Here is a 19,989-nt window from a genome sequence, read left to right as displayed (position 1 = left end):
GGACAAGTCCCTTCACTTCTCTAAGCCTCCGTGTCTTTATCGATAAAATAGGCGTGCTGTCTTCCTACCTAAAGGAACACGCTGAATCTGATCCTCAGCAGATGTGGGACAAACCCAGACCAAGGGACGTTTTACAGACTTACTGATCCATGCTCTTCCAGAGTGGAAACGCCATGGAAGACAAAGAAGGAAGCGCTGCTCCAGATTAATGGAGGCTAAAATGAGCTCATAAATGAATATGAACGTGATCTTGAGTTTTCTCCAGTTACAGAGGACATGATTGGGACAATTGGCAAAATCTGAATGAGGCCTGCTGCTAAACCATGATTAAGGGGTCACTATTAAGACATCGTTAATGTCTCAATGTTAGTTGCCTGGTTTTGATCATCGCACTGTGGTTATGTAAGGGGATGTCCTCGTTTTTGGTAAACACACACTGAAGGATTTGGGATAAAGAGGCATCATGTCTGCAACTTGCTCTCAAATTCAAGGGGAAAACGGTACTTAGAGAAGGGAATAAAAACGATAATAGGTTAACGTCTGTTCTATTCTCGCAAATTTCCCGCATGTCTGAAATTCTGTCAAAATAAAAGTTAAAAAGAAATAAAATAGGGGTACTAGCATCAGTCCTGGCTACCACACACGCAGAGGTGGCTCTCAGGCCGCATGCGAGGAAATGGAAACATGGCGAGAAGTAGGTGTCCGGTGAATATTTGATATTTTAGGGAGGATGGAAAGGATCCTGTTACAAAGCTGTCTGTGACCCAGGCTGCCATTTTTTGTGAGCCCGGGGCGACCACAATGTTAAGGACTGCGGTTTTCAAGGCTCCAGGTTAAAGGATTTGATTTCCTTCACTATGCCTATCTTTTTCATCAATGAATCTGCATTACTTGTGTAATTATACACACACTCACTCACACACACACCCAAACACAGATCCAGATGAAACCTGGTTAGTGGCCATCGGGGAGCAGCCTGTGAGATGCAGGAAGGACCAGTCAGACCTAATTTACTCTCAAAGCTCATACGCAGTGGTTCCTATAAAAAGCTCAGGTCTCATGCCTCCCCGCCTCCCTCCCCTCCACCCCAGGTTCCTGCTCTGGCCCAGCGGTCCCGGGGCGGGGAGGGGAAGGCGTCACTCACACAAGAGCAGCAGATGAAGACCATGCAGAAGGCCTCCATGATGCCCGCGATGCCCACCACCCACGTGAGTCGCAGGAAGAGGATGACGCCAAAGATGTTCTGCAGACACGGCAGGTACACGCCCATAAAGGTGCCCATGCGTGGGGCCTGCGAGGAGGCCAGCTTCAGTTCCTACAGCCCCTAATCACCGCCAACACCCCAGACCCACTCCTTCTCCCCTTTCTCCAACCCCCGCTCTCTGCCTTTCTCCACCCCCACCCCTTCATCCCTCTTCCCTCTGGTGCTCAACCCCTCTCCCTCTCCCCTCCTTCTTCTTCTATCTCTATCCCTCATCCCCCAACCCCTCCTCACCCTCTACCCCCTAACTCCTAGCTCTCTGCCTCTCATCCACCGCTTCAATGGACACTCTTTTGCTCCCCATCCTCTCTCCCAACCACCCCTCCTTCCTCCCTCCTCCTTTTTTCCCCAAGGCCCTCACCTGCACTGGCTTCTTTTTTCCACCCTCATTATTTTCTGCTTCTTCATGCTCCCTACTTCCCTGGGGCAGGTTGGTGTAGTTGGCCAGGCCACTGAGCAGGGAGGACACCATGGGGCTGGTGTCCATCTCCTCCTGTGGAGGGAGGGTGGCAGTGGTAAGACACAAGGTCCTAAGGAAGGGACAGGCGAGCTACGTGGTAGGAGGCCGGGAGAGATGGGGTCAAGGATATTGAACCACGGGGACTGGGATGACTCGGGAAAAGAGGAGGAACAAGCATGGAAAACAGGGAAAGACATGGCAGGATAAGGAGAGGGAGCAGCAGGGGTGACGGGAAGGAGAATAAGGTGGGCCTTAGGAGGGCGTGGAGAGGAGGACACCTCCTGAGGGAGGGAGGGAGGGATGGCAGATGAACAGGGAAATGAAATGGGGAGGGGGGCGCGCCCCAGCAACCCACCTCAAACAGGGCCATGTTCTTGCCATCGTACTCCCTTCCCTTCTCTGTGTCAGTGCTGTTGATGAAGGGGCTGCTCTCCTTGGGGTTGCCATCACCTGAGAAGGCAGAGGAGCCAGGGGTCTGGTGTGAGCTGCTTGTCATCCCTCGGCCTGCGCATCCAGCTGCGTGGCCACTTGAACTCTCTGAACCTCCATTTAACGGAGCTAACGGTATCCCACCGAGCTGTTTCAGCGGACAGCACGTACAAGAGCCCAGTTTTTAATGAACATGTGAGTGCTTCCTTGCCCTTGGGGGTCCTTCTCCATTCACCAGGACACCCTAGATTCTCCAGGTTCCCCTCCTTGACCATACCTGGGACCTTGCTGGTGTTCTGGGATGGAAGCATGCTCTTTCCCAGAGGCAAAGATAGAGAACACTACAGCCAGAGGCCCAAAGGAAACTCCACCTCTTGGAGAAGTGACCCATTTGGCATCTTCTGTGCTCCTCATGTATCTTCCGTCAACACATATTCACTGGCTCTCTCCCATGTGCCAATACGGGCATGGGGAGGGAGGGGGGAGTAAACACAGACCAAGACACCATCCCTGCCACACGGAACCCACAGGCAGGAGAGATAAACCAGGATGTGGGAATTTCCAACCCAGAGTGGTAAATTCTGTCATAGAAGATGAACAAGGGACTGTGGGAATACAGGAGAGGCATTCAGCCCATCCTGGGAGGTCACGGAAGGCTTCCCAGAGGAAGTGACGAGGAGGCTGAGAACTGAAGGATGAGTAAGAGCTAGATAGGGAGGGAGGCAGGAGGGTGTTCCAGCACAGAGAACAGCATGTTCGCTGGCTGAGAGGGGAGAGTGAACAGAGTGGGTCAGAGATGCTGAAAGAAGTTTGGTCTGGCTTGAGTCTGACGAAGGGGCATGGAGAGAGGGGCTGAAACGTGGAGACTGACCTATGAAGAGATGAGCCTCCGAAGGTGTGGGCTGGGTCCTTAAATGATTAGCAGACCATGTTACAGATTTGGGCCTTCATCCAGAGGACAATGGGAAATCATCGAAGAGTTTCAGGCAAAGACGTACCATGAAGGGAGCTGTGTTTTAGAGCAACCACTCTGGCCTTTAGATGAAGAAACACAGATGCTGGTTTGAGACTTTCAGCAATCCAGGCAAGGGTTGATGATGACCCAGACCAGAGCAATGCAGGGCAAAGGGGCAGACTCAAGAATTACTGGCACATATTTCTATGCCAGATGTTTGGGGATGTGGGAAGGGGGAATCAAGGAAAATGCCTGGGTTTCTTGCATAGGTTAATGGATGGGTGATGGTGCTATTTAGTAAACGGGGGCAGAGAAGAGACGGAGGGTGGGGAAGATGCTGAATTCAATCAACAGTAGGGCAGAATAGGACGCTCAAGCAAATATGTCCAGAAGCCACTTGGATATACAGAGTCTGGGGCCCAGGAAAGAGGTTGGGCAGAGAAAAGATGACGGTAACCCATGAGACTATGTGGAGGAAGTGTGTGAAACCATGTATCTGGCTGAGATCACCCAAGGAGAAAAGCTCTTGGACACCTAGGAGAGATCCTTTCAAAGAGATGTAGGAGACCCCCACAGGCACTTAACCTTGGCTTCAGTCAGCACCCTTTCTCAATTCTAGGGCTGAATCCCAGTAGCAGACATCTCTCTAGACCCTGGGGAGACTCTCCAATAAATAAATCCCGAATGAAGTTGAGGCCCTATGTATTCTGAATTTCCTGTCCCCTCGTCTCCTGTCATGTCTCTCTCCACCTCCATCTTCCCAAATCCTTCCCCATCCTTCTTCCTACCTCCTGGAAACCTTCCTTAGTCACCCAGCAGGGGTCCATCCCTAGAGCACAACCTGTTACAAATCCAATCTCAGCCTGACTCAAAGTCATGGAAGAGGGAAGAGATGCCTCACCGAATCAAGGGACAACTTCTCCTGCCCCCACCTCCACCTCATCCATCAGGCCAGGAACTCCTGATTCCCAAACGGGGGGGTGGGGGGCACCATCACCTCTTCCTTCTTACACATGAGTTTCTGGAAATGACAGACCTTTCCCACAGTGAGAACCTAGCACATAATAAATGCCCGGGGGGAAGGGGGGAGTCTTCGGAGGTAAATTCCCCCAGCCTCCCTTCCTGACCCCCAGGGTCTCAGAAGAGCTGTCTGTGGCCAGAGAACAGGAGAAATGAAAAAAGAGAAGTGGGTTCCTCCTCCTTTTAAAATGCTGACAAGATGTTTTAGATTCTCACCACACTATGGAGGGCACAAGAGGGTTTGAGGCGAATGAGAGCAAATTTCTTGATGGTTAAGGAAGAGGGTTGGGGTCAAGATTTAGGCTCCAGTTCCAGCTTTCTAGGCTGTGTCAACATATTGGGCAAGTCGCTTAAACTCTCTAAGCCTCAGTTTCCTCCTTTGCAAAGGGATAATAATTGTGCTTAACTCACAGGGCTGTCCTGAGGATTAAAGGAAATAATGCGTATTGGGTGTGCCTGGCACATAAACGGAACTATTGGGGCTATTATGAGTACGATTATTATTCATGTATCTGGTGCTCCACTCAGACCAGGGTCCCCATCCCATGCCCCTCCCCAAGCCCCAAGATTTAAGTCCCCTGTGGGTCTGGGTCCCCCTCCCCCGGCGGCGTCCGCTCAGCCGGACACGGGAGCCCCTCCTCTCTGCCTTTCACGCCCCCTCCCAAGCCCCTCCTCCCTCCAGGGGTCCCGGGGCCCGTGCGGGGCCGCAAGGCAGGCGTCCTGGCCCGAGATCCGGCTACTAGGCAGCCCCGCGCCGGTCTCCATGGCGACCGCGCGGGCAGAGAGCGCAGCGCCGAGCCGAGGCGGCCACGCGCCCGCAGCCGCTTATGTAACGCGACGCGCAGCGCGGAGCCAGGCTTGGGGCCGGATCCCAGCTAGGAGCGGAGGGCCGGGGAGAGGATGGCTCGATAGGCTCGTCCTGGGTCCCGCCCTTCCACCCGCCATCTGGACGGGACGCCAGGCCGCCGGCCGCGTCAGCCGCGGGCTGATTTCGTCCCCTCCTTGGAACGGCGGGCGCACTGGTTGCGGGGAGAGGGGCGAGCTTCAGGAGTTCTCAAAGGAGCCGGGGGAACTCGCCCTGAATCCTCAGAGCCAGGACGCAGGTTCATGGGTACCGGCGAGCCGCGCGCGCGCGGGAGGCAGGGCCAGACTGAGGCTGAGCCCTCTCCGCCTGGCCCCCGCCCCGGCCCCCGCCCCCTGGGAGCTCTCAGCCCGAATCGGCTTTCAATTAAGCTGCGGCGGCCAGAGCTCCAGGGGAGGAAACAGGCGAGCGGCGCGGGCTAAGGATCCTCCCTCAGGGGCCTCGGACCAGGCCTGGGGGAATCCCCAAGCCAGATTGGGGAGTGGGGGAGGGCGTCAGACCCCAAGGGGATAGGGGTCTTCTTTAGTCGAGAGGATTCTTCTTTAGTCCGGAGGAGTCCTCTTACTCCTTGGGATAGTACCACCTCCCTGAGGTCAGTACCCAGGTCCTCACCTACATCCCCAAGAACCTAAGATCAGAGATGGCAGAGGCTCTTGGTCTGATAGACCCTCTTCCCTCAAGCCCAGCAGGTCCTTAGGTCCCCTATGACCATCTTGGGGCATCGCTGGGAGTCTGCCTCTCTCTGGGAACCCAAACATCTGACCCAGGTCCTGGCCACTCTAGTTCCAGGTCCTGGACCCTACACACAGAGAGAAGGTCTGGAGACAGACCCTCTACACTGAGTCTAGAAACTAATGGGGAGTGGGTAGAACCAAAGGGAGTTCCTCATTCGACTCCTGTTCCACACACATAAATGCTCTTTTCTAGCTCTCCTGAGACCCCATGGAAACCCCAAGACCCAGAAATGCAAAAACCTAGGGGTAGAGAAAGCAGGGGCTGGGGGATTGGACAATACCCTGTGCGGGGGGGGGGGGGGGGGCAGAGATTATCTCTCCGGCTGAGCCCCTGTCCTCAGACTGAAGGCATCTGAAGGGGATCCCAGATGGCAATGACCCCCCCCCACACACACACACAACTCGTCCCCTGGGCACCGCATCCGGATGCCTGGATCTGCCGCAGACTCGACTTTGCCAAACCCTCTTCCCCCATAGCCTAAGCCTCCCTGTTGGGGAGGGGGGCTGCTGTTGGATGAGGCAACCCCCAGGTCACCGAGAGATGGATGAGCTAGCTGGCCAGCCAGTGGCTCCAACCTCTGTATACCACTCAACTTCAGGGAGGAAAAGGGGGTCTTAGACAAAGAATGGGGGAACCTGGTGTCCACAGCTTTCCCAAGCGGCCACTTGGCTCTGACTTGGATCCAAGATCCGGAACACTTCAAGTCTAGGCTCCCAGTCCCTGGAAGACCCCGCTCTTTCAATCCTTGGGTCTCTTTGGCCATCCCCCGGGGAGGTCTGCACGAGTCTCAGCTTAGAGGGTCAAGCAATGCCCAAGGGAGCGTTTGAAGACTCGGAGCGCAGACAGCGGAGCCGGAGGCGCGCTAGTGCGCAAGGGACGCAGCGCCGCTGGAGGGTGGGGGGTGGGGGCGGCTGACAGCCGTGATGGATGGCTGAGACCGCTGGGGGGCGGCGGGGGGCCTGGGAGCCAGAGGGGGTGGCTGGCCCCAAAGACCTCGGAGCAGGGAAACCGTGGAGGAGGGCGGCGGAAAGCAAGAGCAGCGAAAGGACTTGCTTCAAGCCCCTGGGCTCCTAGCGAGTCTCCGCACCCACCGCAGCGCGTCCGCAGTGTCCGCGCCGCGGCGCCGGGGATTCAGCTGCTGGGACCCCATTCCTGAGGCCTCACTGGGGAAGCTAGCAGAGCTGACTAGAAAGGCTCCCCCTTCCCCCGCCCTGGAAACCTCACTGTCATCCCAGGGTGCCGAGAGGAAGGGGAAAGAGGGAAGAAAGGGTGATCTTGCTTCCCGTCCTGAATAGGAACCCGGGTACGCGAGAGGGAGAGGGAGATTCCGCAAAGTAGAGCCGAAAATCTCCGGAGGAGGTACGCTTCAGTCTGAGGTCGGACCTCGGGCAGCTTTGGGGGAGGGGGCCAGGATTGCACCAAGTGTCCCCTTAAGGAGACACCGCAGCCCGGACGGGGGCTGTCATATGGCTTCAACCCCCCATGGGCACCTTCCCCCCACCTTTCAGCTGGAAGTCTCAGAGCGAGGGACTGCAGCAGACTGCAACCCCCCCACCCCCTCCCCGTGCCGCCGGTCAACGCTCTGCGCCAGGACGCCGGGGTCCCTTCTTGGGGAAGGACCCCTCCACCCGCCTGTCGAGGTCCACGTCAGCCCATTCTAGCTCTTCCATCCTCTTCCCACAGCCTCCCCCGCTTAGCTAACCCACGTCTGCCCCCGGGCTGTGGGCAACAGCAACACCTCGGGGCCCCCAGCCATGCCCCGGGCGCGGCGCATTCCAGCACCTCGGACAGCGCCTGGCGCATTCCAATGGAGCGGGGCTCCAGGCCGCCTTGGGCGCCCACCGCCCCGGTCAGTCCCAGCCTCTTCTCTGAAGGAGGAGGCCCCCGCTCTGCCTCTAACCCTAGAGCTGCCTCCTCTCCTCGCCGCCCCCTCCCTCGCCGCCCCCGGGCCGCTGCTTACCGGGGTTGGCGCCCCCATCGCCGTCCTCGCAGTCCGTCAGGTTGTTTAGCATGGTGGCAGCGCGGCGCCGGGCCCGGGGATGGCTGCTCCGCCTCGCCCGCGCCCCTCTGCCCGCCTTCGCCGCTCTCTCGCTCGCTCTAGCTCTCTCTCGCTCTCCGCTCCACGGAGGAAGAAGCTGCAGTGCCCGCCCGCCCGGCGCACACACACTCGCACACGGACACACGCTCACACCCGCGCGCGCCCCCTCTCAGCGGCGGCGCTGCTCACCTCATCCCGTATGCAGGAGGCGTGAGCCACTGGCGGGGTTTTGGGGGGGAGCGAGAGAGGGAGGAAGAAGAGGAGACGAGGGGAGGGCAGAGCGCTGCTGGAGGCCCCCTAGCACGAAAACCGGGGGCTTGCACGGGTCGGATGGAGGGGGTGCTGCGGGGGACCGGGGCCTCGCCTCCCACGAGCAGACGCAGCTCCGCCCGCCCCCCACTCCCCGGCACAGGCGGGGCCGGCACGTGGGCAGGTGCCATCCCGCGCCCTAAAAATAACGGCAGGGAACTAGGTCGCGGCCGCGGGGAGGTGGCCCCGCAGCGGCTGCCTGGCTGGGGGTCTGGGGTGACCCCTAGGGGGAAGGCGAGAAGTACTGAGGCGGCGGGGGTGGGGCGCCATGGGATATTGGTCCCTAGGGAGCCTCTCTGCAAAGCTGGGGAGGCCACCCTGAAGAGAAGCGGAAAACCAGACCCTTTCCCAAATCGCTATTCAAGAGGTTGAAGAACGGGGTGGGGGGCGGTGTTGAGGCCAGAGCCCTTACCTAAAGCACTGTGCTGCCCCCAGGGGTTCAGGATCACTGGGCTGAACTGTCTGGCTCATCCTGTCTTAAAATGGGAAGACTGGAACCTGAGGAGTTGCAGTGAACCCTCTCATTGTTCTTAGACTGAGTCCTAGGTTTTCACCCCCAAGACAAATCCCAGGAGTCCACAGACAGGGACCCTCTGACTGTAGAATGACCCTGGGAAGATGTGGTGAGGAGGAGAGAAGGCACCAGTGAGATTCCAGGGATGGCTGACTCCCCACTGGGGATGGTGCTGCCCTGAGGGAGGGCAGGCTGGTAGGAGGCTGGCCAGGGACAGAGTGGGGGAGGGAGGAATGAGGCCGCCTGTCGGTTTGGGATCAGATTTTCTCCTGGGGCGGGAGTGTCTAATCCCCTAATCCAGGATTGCTTTCTGAGGATTCCAGAGCCAGCATGCTCTCTGTGTCCCTCCCCCTCCCCTGACACCAGTCCTCCAGAAGCTTGATTGTCCTGGGACCTCTCCGGGAGAACCCCTAGAATCCAGACTTGAGCCAGTGGTGGAGACATCTCAGGAAGAAGCATCGGAGGTGTGGACCCTTTGTGTCTCTGGAATATCTAAACATCCAAGGGCGAGAGCAGGGGAAATCCACGGGGAAAGCATTTTCAGACTCACTCTTAGTCCCCAGCACTGGCCCTCTAAGTTTCAGGAGAGTTCCAGGGCTAGAGAGGATCACATCAATCATTTTATCTAATGGACAACTTTCATCTTACAGATGAAAAAGCTAAAGTCCAAAGAGGAGAAATGACAGCCTTTGGACACACAATGCCAGTGAATGGCAGGATTTGGTCTAGAATCAGTTCGCTTTACTCTAGTTTAGGACAGTTCCTCAACATATATTCTTCCAAATTTGTCCTGTCTCCAACAGAAGGGGAAGGATAGAGTCAAACCAAACTGCGGAGCCGTCTCTGATTCTTGGCTACTAAAAGGGGTACAGGGAAAGGTGTGAGATGAGCTCTTTCCCTTTTCCTGTGGCCAGGCCTTGGAGGTGCAGGATTGAAATGGCCCCTCGGCTTGCAACCGGAGGTAGGCCCAGCAGATCTTCAAGGGTCCTAAAAAGCCATCCACATGACTAGAGACCCCGTTCTGGGACATGACTTCATAGCCACTGACAGGATCCGCCACTCAGAGTCCTTGCACACAATTATCAGTGGCTTCAGATCAGGTCAATCACAATCTTTGGTAGCTGACTAGAAAGGGCTTCAGAGGGATCCACCAATAAGGTATCATTGCCACTGGGTTTTGTGGGCGCTGGAAGGACTTGCTAGGATGGAGAGCTAGCTATTCAGACAAGGTATAAGAAGTGGTCGTCTTGGCTTTCCCAGGGAGAAAATCTCTCTCTCTCTCTCTCTCTCTCTCTCTCTCTCTCTCACACACACACACACACACACACACACACACACACACAAAGTGAGATGAGTTTGGATTGATGACAGGGGTTAAAAGGATAGCAGGTGGATAGACCGTGTTCAGGAATTTCTAAGCACTCCACTACCCACGCCCCGCACCGGCACCAGCACTAGCAGCAGCATTATGGTTTTCCACTACGCTGTAGGGACAGGTAACATAGCAAAATGTGTAGCATGTTTCTCTGAGAAATGCTGTGAAAGAAATTAAAGACTGAGATTTTTGTTCAGCAATCTCAGATCTGGGATATTTCCCTGAGGTATTTCCATTCATCTGTGGTCCAGAGCCCTGGCTGCTCAGGGACTGAGCCCACCCACATCTAGATCCCAGGGGAGTACAGGTGAAGGCAGGAGTGATTCCTCTTCCCCTAGGGTCCCCATGTGCCAACCCTTGCCGGAGCTCCTATCTCACAAGGCACTGGAATTCAAGACATAGTGAAATTATCCTGTCCTCTGCCCCCAAATTCTGTGTATCCCTGGGAAAAAAATAAGTCCCTCTTTCTGGGCTTCAGTATCTCCATCTGCAAAATGAAAGGGTTAGGTTGCATAAATCCAAGGGACTTCTTCCCACTCTGAAAGCTTAGTGCTCTCTCCATTTATCACAGACTAAAGCCATGGAGCCCTCCCCGGGGAGCACAAACCAAGTAAGGAGATGGCCCCAAGGGGAGACCCTACCCCTTGGAGTCCCACCCCTTACCTCTCAAGGAGCCTGGCCCCCATTCAGGCTTCAGACCAACCGTCTACAGTGTGGCTTTGAGAAGACACCACTGCAGGTACCTGCTGCACTGTCAGCCTGGCCTTGGCCAGTAAGGTCACCAGCAAGGTGACCCTCAGCTCTGAGCCCTGAGAACACGGCTGCCAGCTTAGCATCCCAACTGAGAGCCCTAGGAAGATCTAGGGCTAGGGAAACTCTCTCGTTCAAGCCACACAAGATGCAGAACTGGGAAGGGTCCTGTTTCTGAATTCTAAATTTCACCCCCGTCCCACCGTATGCTTTTCAGAGAGAAAAAAAAATTCAGGGAAGCTGCCCAAGTCTCAGGTGTGGGAACTGGAAGAGAATTCATAAATTATTTTTGCCCCCCCTCACTTATGGGAAAATTAGAGTCCAGAGATGAAAAGATACAAATTTTCTTCATGGGGTGAACTTGCGGCAGACTGGGGACTAGAACCCGGCTCCCTGACCTCCAGCCCCGGGCTCCACCCACTGAAGCTAGAGCCACCTGACTTCCTTCCACAGTAGGCAGGCACAGTATTCTTCCTTATGGCTCAGTCCCTATCCATCCTTATCCGCATATCATTACCCCCGTGACCTAACACAGCCACCCCAGCTCTGTCTTCCGGGAGCCAAGGCCCTGAACTCCCTCTTTCACTCCTCTCCCCAAACTACATGCCCGTCCTCTCAGTGAACTGATGAGTCCAGCACGCAGCACACCCCACACACACAGGGCTCGCCGCAGAGCACGTCAACCACCATCGTCTCCGTGGCAACCAGGGGCTTAATTAACAGGCTGCAGCCCTGTCACCATGGCAATGGCACCCCAACAGCCCCCCATTCCCCTACAGATTCAGCCCATCTTTCCCCTTTCTTAATCTGGACCCCCTTCTCACGGCAGTCATCCCCCCCCCTCACCCCACCTGGAGAGCTGGTGCCCGAAGATCGCTCTGGTTCATTGAGAAGAGGGGAGGGGAGATGAGGGGGATGAGAGAGAGAGAGAGAGAGAGAGCAGCCCGTCACCATGGCAACTGCAGCCTCATTCATAACCAGTTTGTTGCCATGGAGATTCCCAGGGCTCACCTTGGGCTGAGGTACTGGGCAGTGAGGTTCTGAGTCCCAGCTTGAGGAGGGGGTGACTGGAGAACACCCTGAACAGGCTGGAGATCTCCAGATCAGATATTCATACCAGTAACTCAGTGTCATTCTTCCCAGTTTACAGATAGAGAGACTGAAACATGAGGTTTGGGTATGGGGGAGGCAGAGAACTTCACCCTTCTAGACCACCAAAGAATCCTAGCATTTTTACGGCTAGCATGACCCTCAGATAACTTCCTGTTCACCTCCTCTGGACTACAGACGAGGAGACTGAGGCTCAGACAGGGAAACCAACGTGCCCTAAGGCGACACCACAGAGCCTCAGCGAAGAGCGTGGATGGGCTATTTTGGGGTCTTGTTCCATCTCTCTAGCGTAAGTCAGCTCCTTCTCACTTGTGGGAACACATCTCAGATCCTGTTAGTCTTAATCCAGGCCCATGTTTCTTTCCAGTGCCCCGTCTTGCTCCACCAGAAACGGAGGCACAGTGGAAAGTGGTATAATGGGGTGCAGGAATCACTCAGAGTAGTAATAACCGGCCCCAAGTCCACTTCTGTCCAGCTAAGTCATCATCAACCTCTCCATAGTACAGAGGAGGCAACTGAGGTACAGGGGCTGCTGCCAGGGATCGTGGTGGATTCAGGGCTCAGCTTCGGACTTGTCTCTTTTACCCCCATCCGTTGTCAGTTGCGTCCCCACTACAGTTGGTCGGTCCCGTGGCAGCAGGAGGCACTTCCAGGAGCAAACCCCATGCCCTGGGTCCAGAATTAAAGACCGTGCTCGGGGCGTCTGGGTGGCTCAGTGGGTTAAGCCGCTGCCTTCGGCTCAGGTCATGATCCCAGGTCCTGGGTTCAAGCCCCACATCGGGCTTTCCGCTCGGCGGGGAGCCTGCTTCCTCCTCTCTCTCTGCCTGCCTCTCTGCCTACTTGTGATTTCTCTCTGTCAAATAAATAAATAAAATCTTAAAAAAAAAAAAAAAAAAAGACCATGCTCATGCACAAGTGACCTGCCAAACCTCTCCCAACCCTTCCCCACTTTCCACAGGCCGCCTTTTCTCCCCAGTGGGCCTGAGTGAGGACAGGAGGTGGGGCCACATCTCCTCGGGGCCGGAGGGCTGACCCAAGAACAGCTGCAGGAAAGATATCGCCAGATTTCGGTTCCGCTAGAGCGCCCTCGCCTACTGCTCCGTGCAGTGACCTACCAAGGAGGAAGGCCTGGAGGCACCTCTCAGGCACGAAAGAGGTTAAAAGTGACCCAAACCATTCTCAAGAGGAAACTTATAGGGTGCCTGGGTGGCTCAGTTGGTTGGGTGGCTGCCTTCGGCTCAGGTCATGATCCTAGAGTCCCGGGATCGAGTCCAACATCGGGCTCCCAGCTCCACGGGGAGTCTGCTTCTCCCTCGGACCTTCTCCTCGTTCATACGCTCTCTCACTGTCTCTCTCTTAAATAAATAAATAAAATGTTGAAAAAGAAAAGAGGAAACTTACATAAACTCATGCACACAGGTACCCACCCCACAGGAATTTACACATGCCCATCAACACACTGGAATGCAGTGACACATATAAGCACTGACCGCCCCACTGGCCGTCAGAGCTCATGTGGGATGCTCCTCCCTCCAGACACACAAAGACACACGCACACTGCCTCTGCCACATTCTAGATTCACATCCAGTTAGCACGCACGCCTGCACACCCCCAAACTGGGAGCCATCTTTTACTTCAACAGAGAGGAGCTTGGAAATGGGAATGGGAAGACGTGTCGATCACGTAGGAATGAGAGAGGGCCACCTTATTCTCAGGCAAGGGGATGGGGAATGGGAGGAGAGAAGGCAAGGGTAGGAGAAGTAGGAGCTTGCAGCCCTCCCTCTCTGGTATGATGGACATTAAGCACCTACCAAGAGCCGGGCTGTGGGTTTGGAACTCGGAACACTAAGATAAAAGGAAATGGTCCCTGCTTTTAAGTTGGAGGAGCCACGCAAGTAAATAACTTCCATCCACTGGGACATGTCCTCTAATGGTGCGGTGGGTGGGCAGAAGAGGAATGACAGCCTCTGCCTGGAAGCAAGGAAAAGGGAGAAAGGTTTTCAGGAGAGGTGCAATGAGCCATAAGCTACAGAGTAAGTAGGAGTTTCCCCAGCTAATGGAGGTGAGAAGGTGAACACGGACAGGTATGTCCAGGAGCAAATGAGGAAAGAGTTTGAATGACAAGACTACGGCATTGGTCGTTATCCTAAAAGCTATGGGGAGCTTGTGTGGAGGGTGGTTAGGACAGAATCCGAGGCAGGTAGACCAACGAGGAGGCTGTGCCTCTGGCCCTGACCATGTGAGAAATGATGGAGGTTTGTACAGAGTGATGGTGACCAGAAGAGAGAGAAGAGAGTTGGGATTAGTTTTGGGGGTGGGTCGGCCAACGCGTGAGGACCAACCAGATCCGGTGGGAAAAGAAAAGGAAGCGTTCAGAATAGCTCCTAGAGTTCTGACTTTTGAAACTCTAAGGATGGAAAGGACATTCATGAAAATGAGAAAAAATGAGAAAGGAGGCAGACAGTTTACAGGGAAATAGGAAGAATGGAAGGAGCCCAAGAAATCCAAGTGGCCACGTCCAGGAGGCGGTTGGTTCAGGGGCTGGAGGCCTGAGGAAATCTAGGCCTCAGTTTGGTCATCTACACAACGCAGGATTTCGCCAAAGCACCCCCCCACCCCAAAAGGCCCCCTTCAGGGCTGTTGGTGCTTAGTTTGGCTGCAGAGTGAGCTCACCTGCGGCTCAGCAGCGACCCCTGGCGGCCCGGGGAGGCTCTTCCTCCTCCCCGTGCTGGGGCCACTCCAAGCAGATTCGCAGCGTTTCTTCCAGACCTGAGAGGCGCAGGGTCAGGAAGGGGACTCCTGACAAGTGCCCCCTGAGGAGAAGACTGTGGATGCATCCAGGATACTGATTCTTTACTGAAAGCTAGATGGATCCTTCACCTCCCCTCTTGCGTACCCTGCCTGTAACTTCCATGGCAAGACCCAGCAATGGGTCCTCGAGGAGGACGCCCCCAATCTAGCCTGAGCTTGCTCCACCTAACCCTTTTCTGGAGCTGGAGCAGAGGGACTTAACTGGGTCCCCACGGGTCGGGACCGGAGACCCCCACAGAATCCTCCCAAGATTTAGCTGCCCAAAAGTAACGTATCTTGCTCCCGTCTCCTCCCCGGGATCCCCAGGCGCTGTCCGCGACGTCTCTCGGGAGGCCGAGGACTGGAAGATCCTCCAGGCCCCAAAAACCTGCTGAGCCAGCACCAGACCAAGCGTCTCGGACTCATTTTACCTCCAGCCCTTAACCCCAACCTATTCTCCTGGCTCGACCCCTTCCTCTCTGCTCCCGCCCTTTTCTGCCCCCAAACAGAGAGTCCTGCCTCCTCCCATTGCCTTTGGACCCACCCCTTAATCATATGGCCCTCCCCTTTCCCTGGTTTCACCTTCTTCCCTCTGGTCCCGCCCCCTACCCGAAATGACCCCGCCCCTTAAGTGCTCTCCAGTTCAGCCCTCGTTTGACCCTAGCCCCTCCATCACAAGATCCGCCCCTTTGCCTATAGCCCCACCCCTTCCCTGTGCCCCGCCCACCTCGAGTCTGGCCCCTCCCTTCACCATTTGCCGTCCAGCCTCCTTCCCTCCCGGCTAGGTCCGCTCTTCTTCCTTCTCTAGCCCTCCGCTGAGACCCCCAACCTCCAACCCCGGCCCTGACCCCTTCCAAGAGAAGACCCGCCCACTATGGCCCCGCCTCTTCTCTCGCCCCGCCCCACTCCGGCAGGCCCCGCCCCCTGCGGCCTCTACCTTTGGCGTCTTCCCCAGAGAGGTGGCGGAGACCGGTTGCCGAATGCGGGTGGGACTCTAAGTCAGAGGTCCCGGCGGGCGCCGCGGGGGGCAGTGAGGTGACAGTGAACCTGCGGCTCATAGTGCGGAAAGGGACCGGGCAGCGGCGGTACGGGCCCAGATCGCACAAGTGTCTGCAGCCTGGCTCCAGCAGACAGAAAGAGCGGATTCCCCCCGCTCCCGTCCGCCGCCCCCCACCGGGCGCGGCGCCGCGCAGGGTCCTAGTGCCCGCTGTGCTGAGCCTCAGAACGTGACCATCTCGCTCCAAGTCCCTGGGCTCTCAATTCCTGGAAGCGCCTGAGGATCCCACCTGCAGCTGAGAACTGTCCCTACACCGGAGCCCCAGTGTGTGGCTCCTGGAGCCGGGGCCCGCTTCTGCTGGGATCTCCTAAACACCTAGGTTTTATTCACTCATTCATTCATTCAACGCAGTTTGAGAGCTCCCTTGTGTTTCAGGCAACGGTACTTGGCACTGGGGACACAGCGCTGACTGAGATCCACTGGCTTCCTGCCCTGGTGTGGCTTAAATTCTAATGTGGAGTGAGGGGAGAAAGATTGTAAGTGAGCAAATGCATAGACAAGATGATTGGAGATTCTGGTATATGTTAAGGATAAAAAAAGGGGGGGGGGCAGGGGAAAGGACTACTTTAGAGAGTGGTCTAAGAAGATTCCTCAGAAGATGTGATACCTGAGCTGAAACCTCCCTGATGAGAAGGAGCCAGCTATGCAAAGATCTGGAGGAAGAGCTCTCTGGCAGAGAACACAGCAAGAGGAAAGGCCTGGATGGAAAAGCAGCCTGGATTGTTCAGGGAGCAGCAAGAAGGCCAACGTGTCTGGAACAGGGTGAACTGAGGTGAGAGTGATAGGAGATGAGGGAGGGAAGGAAGGCAGATCATGTGGCCTCTTGAAGGCTTCAGAGAGGAGACATTGGAAGTTTTTGAGCAGAGGAGGGATGTGATCTAACTTCTATGTTAACAGGATCGCTCTGGCTGTTGCATGAAGTCTCCAGACCAGGAGTAGAAACTGGGATTCTGGGGAGGTAGCTCCTGCAGAGCCCCACGTGAGAGGTGGTAAAAGCCAGATGAGAGTGGTGGCAGCCATCCAATTCAAGGTATGTTTTGGAAGGAGAACGTACAGAACCTGTTGCTGAATTGAACATTGTGTGGGATGGAAAGAGGAGTCAAGAAGGATGCCTGGAAACTGTCGCACATTGCTGGTGAGAGCACAGATGGAGAGAGCACTTTGGAAAATTGTTCGATCCTAACTGCTCAAGCCGAACATTCATATACCTGTCTTCCCAGCAATTCCACCCCCAGGTATGGCCCTGCCAAAGCACTTGTCTGAGTAAGTAAGTTATTAAGTAAGACTTAATACATTTGAATACACAGTATCCTACTTCTACTTATGCAATTTCTCAATATATTTCTAATTGCACCATTAATTTCTGTATGAGGTATACTAGGTATATGCCCCAGAGAAATGGCTGCCCATGTTCACCAAAAGACATTTACAAGAATGTTTATTGCAGCATTATTCATAATAACCTCAAATGGGGAACTACCCAAATGCCCATTAACCATAAAATGAGTAAATAAAAAAAAAATGGATAAACAGTGGGACATTCACATAGTGGAAAGCTATAGTATGAATGCACAATCTATAATTCACAAACAATATTGATGAATATCACAATGTAATCTTGAGCAGAAGAAGCCAGACACAAGACTATATACTGTAAAATATTATTTAAAGTAAAAACTAGTCAAAATCTATCTAAGCTGTTAGAAATAATGGTGGTAACTCTTAGAGTAGAGGGATAGCGATCGCAAGGGAGCAGGAGAGGAGCTTTTAGGGTGCTATAGTGTTTTGGTTTTTGATCTGGATGTGGGTTACACAGTTGTGTTCAGTATGTGGAAATTTATTGAAATTTACACTTATGACATGTGGATTTGTCTTTATGTTTATTCTGTTAGAGCAATAGTTCTCAACTGGGGCTAGTGTTTCCCAACAGGGTATACCTACCAATGTTCAGGATATTTTTGATTGTCACAACTGGAGGGCGGTGTTCCTGACATCGAGTGGGGATAAGTCACATGTGCCATCTAGGCTAGCACCAATTCAGCCTGGCCATGAGCCAAGGGTTCCACATTACCCCTCTGCACTCCCCCACACACACATTGGGACCCAATGTGGGGAGAGGAGGACTGACCCTGAGCAGGTCTGCCATCTATCCCTGATCCCACTGCCCCCACATATCAAACATTCCTACAACATTCCCCACCACTAAAAAAACTATCTGGCCTGAAATGTCCATAGTGTCCAGGTTGAGAAGCTGTACTAGAATAAGAAGTTTAACCGATACCTAGATTTTAGGACTGATCAGGTTCTAAGACTGATTGAGAGCAGATGATGTCATCCTTTTCGAGGTAGTGATGATTGACAAAGAAGCACATTCAGCAGATGGATGCCAAGAGTTCAGTTGGACCTGTTGGGTTGAGGAGACTCTCAGGCACGTAAAGATCATGCAAGTCTCCCTTGAACATACAAGTCTGGAGCTCAGGGGAGAGGTTAAGGCTGGGTGTATAAACTGCAGAGTCTTTAGTAGAGAGATATAAAGCTGTAAGTCTAGGCAAGATCACAGGGAATGGATTCCCTGTGATTGAGCGCAAGGACATGCTATCATCTAGAGGTTAGAAAGACAAAGAATGGCATTACTGTGTCAAAGAAGCTGAGAGATGTGTGGGATGAGCCCAGAGGGCCATCACATCTGGCTGCAGGAAGTTCATAGGTGGCTTAGAAAAGAATGATTTCGGCAGTGTGGTGGGGTGGGAGTTCGGTTGGAAGTGGTTGCAGAGAGAATGGAAATTGAAGAAGTGGAGACTATACTTTGGAGAAGTTTTACTGTGGGTGGGGGTGAGAGGTAGAGAGATGGAACAGTGTCTAGAGAGAGAGAGAGGTTCAGAGGGGCTTTCAACAAGCCCTATTAAGGAATGGGGGCATGCCCCTGGGAATGGGTCATTCCTCAGCAGAAATGGACGAGGCAGTTTGAATCTACCCAAAGGAAGCCCGGGAGGAAGTTCTCCGAGTCCCTCAAACTCCTGCTTTTCCCTGAGTCCAGAAGGCAATCAACATGCCCATCAGCTCCGTTCACCTGCCCCAACCCTCCGGTCAAGTCCATCTTGTGGGATCACGTCCTTGCTCCTCACCTTGGCATTTGGACCTTGTCTCGTCTAGTCCAGACCACCATTCCCCTCAACCATTCAAGAATCTGTCTCTGCTTGGCTTCCATCTGCTTCCTAAAACCACACACTAGAGCCATCTGTCCTTCCCCCAAACACCCACCCTGCTTTTTCTCTTCTCCCGCCTTTGCCCCAAGAGCTGGCAGTCGAATCCCACTGCCAGCAGTCACCAGCTATAGGACTTCCGCTGAGCTGTGTAATTCTGTGTGCCTCAGTTACCTCATCTGTAAAATGGGAGGAGGGAGTGATGGCAATAATACCCATAAGGTTAGAGCAGTACCTGCCTCGTGGGGTTGTATTAAGGATTAGTGGTGTTGACACGCATAAAGCCCACGGCACAGTGTCTGGCACAGAGTCAGTGTTGGACGAATGGTAGCCACTACCATCATGTATATCAACCATATTCCATTCATCCGCTGCCTGACCTCTGTACACTTCGGATGTTACCATTCCTCACTCTATGAGCCATACTGCAATCAGCGTCCCTGTATCTGTTGTTTTATGCGCATGTGTGTGAGAGGTAGCATAGGACATTTCTAGGTGTAACGGTTTCTGGTAAATTACCCCCTAAGAAGATTGTTCTGCTTGAACAGAAAGAAACTCCCGCTCACCTTTCCAGATTCAGTTCAAGTTCAGGTGTCATCTTGGCTGAGAAATGTTCCCTGACTTCAACCACGACAGAATCACATATCACATTCAGAATCACATATACGCACCATGATTCTAGAGAAAAGGGCCACACGCTGCACACCCTCCAAGTGTGATTCCCACCCCCACCAGACAAAACATCATGGTAACTGAGCGGGACTCTTTGGAGACTGAACCTGGAGTCTGCATTTTAAGCAGGTTCTAAGGGCACGCTTATGTACCTAAAGTTGGAAGACACCGAGAGGTCCTTGAGGACAGAAACATAGTCCAGCTCATCTCTCCTTCCCCAGTACCCAGCACAATGCCTGGCTCCACTAAGGAGCTCGATAAATGTTTGATGAATGAATAATAGGTTGGCCATTTCCCCAGCTGTAAAATAGAAGTAATCACATTATATCTTCCTAATAGGGAGAATGAATGTTAATATTTATGAAGTGCTTAGGACACTATCTGGCACAGAGTAAGCTCTCTGTCTGTTACATGCATACACACATACATACATAAAGAAATCTCCTCC

The 19,989-nt window shown here is 54.2% G+C and overlaps 1 protein-coding gene across 2 annotated transcripts in view; it reads right to left on the bottom strand.

The window, feature by feature from the left end:
* SLC12A5 (solute carrier family 12 member 5) overlaps positions 1 to 15,740 on the bottom strand; it is a 35,586-nt gene extending 19,846 nt beyond the window's left edge. The window contains exons 1-4 of one of the 2 annotated variants that reach the window (XM_047744769.1): positions 15,547 to 15,740; positions 2,077 to 2,171; positions 1,623 to 1,754; positions 1,145 to 1,291 (exon numbers count right to left, since the gene is read on the bottom strand). In XM_047744769.1, coding sequence (XP_047600725.1) covers positions 1,145 to 1,291; positions 1,623 to 1,754; positions 2,077 to 2,171; positions 15,547 to 15,667 — 495 coding nt within the window. In that variant the 5' untranslated portion in view covers positions 15,668 to 15,740. Of the gene's footprint in view, positions 1 to 1,144; positions 1,292 to 1,622; positions 1,755 to 2,076; positions 2,172 to 7,682; positions 8,091 to 15,546 lie in introns of those variants that run through there. The other variant, XM_047744770.1, reaches the window with a different exon arrangement.
* Between the last annotated feature and the right edge of the window lie 4,249 nt (positions 15,741 to 19,989).

This window comes from Lutra lutra, chromosome 9 (genome assembly GCF_902655055.1).
Source record: "Lutra lutra chromosome 9, mLutLut1.2, whole genome shotgun sequence".
NCBI classification, from domain to species: Eukaryota; Metazoa; Chordata; class Mammalia; order Carnivora; family Mustelidae; genus Lutra; species Lutra lutra.
The sequence above is the reverse complement of the archived record's forward strand: the minus strand, read 5'-3'. Positions and strand labels throughout refer to the sequence as shown.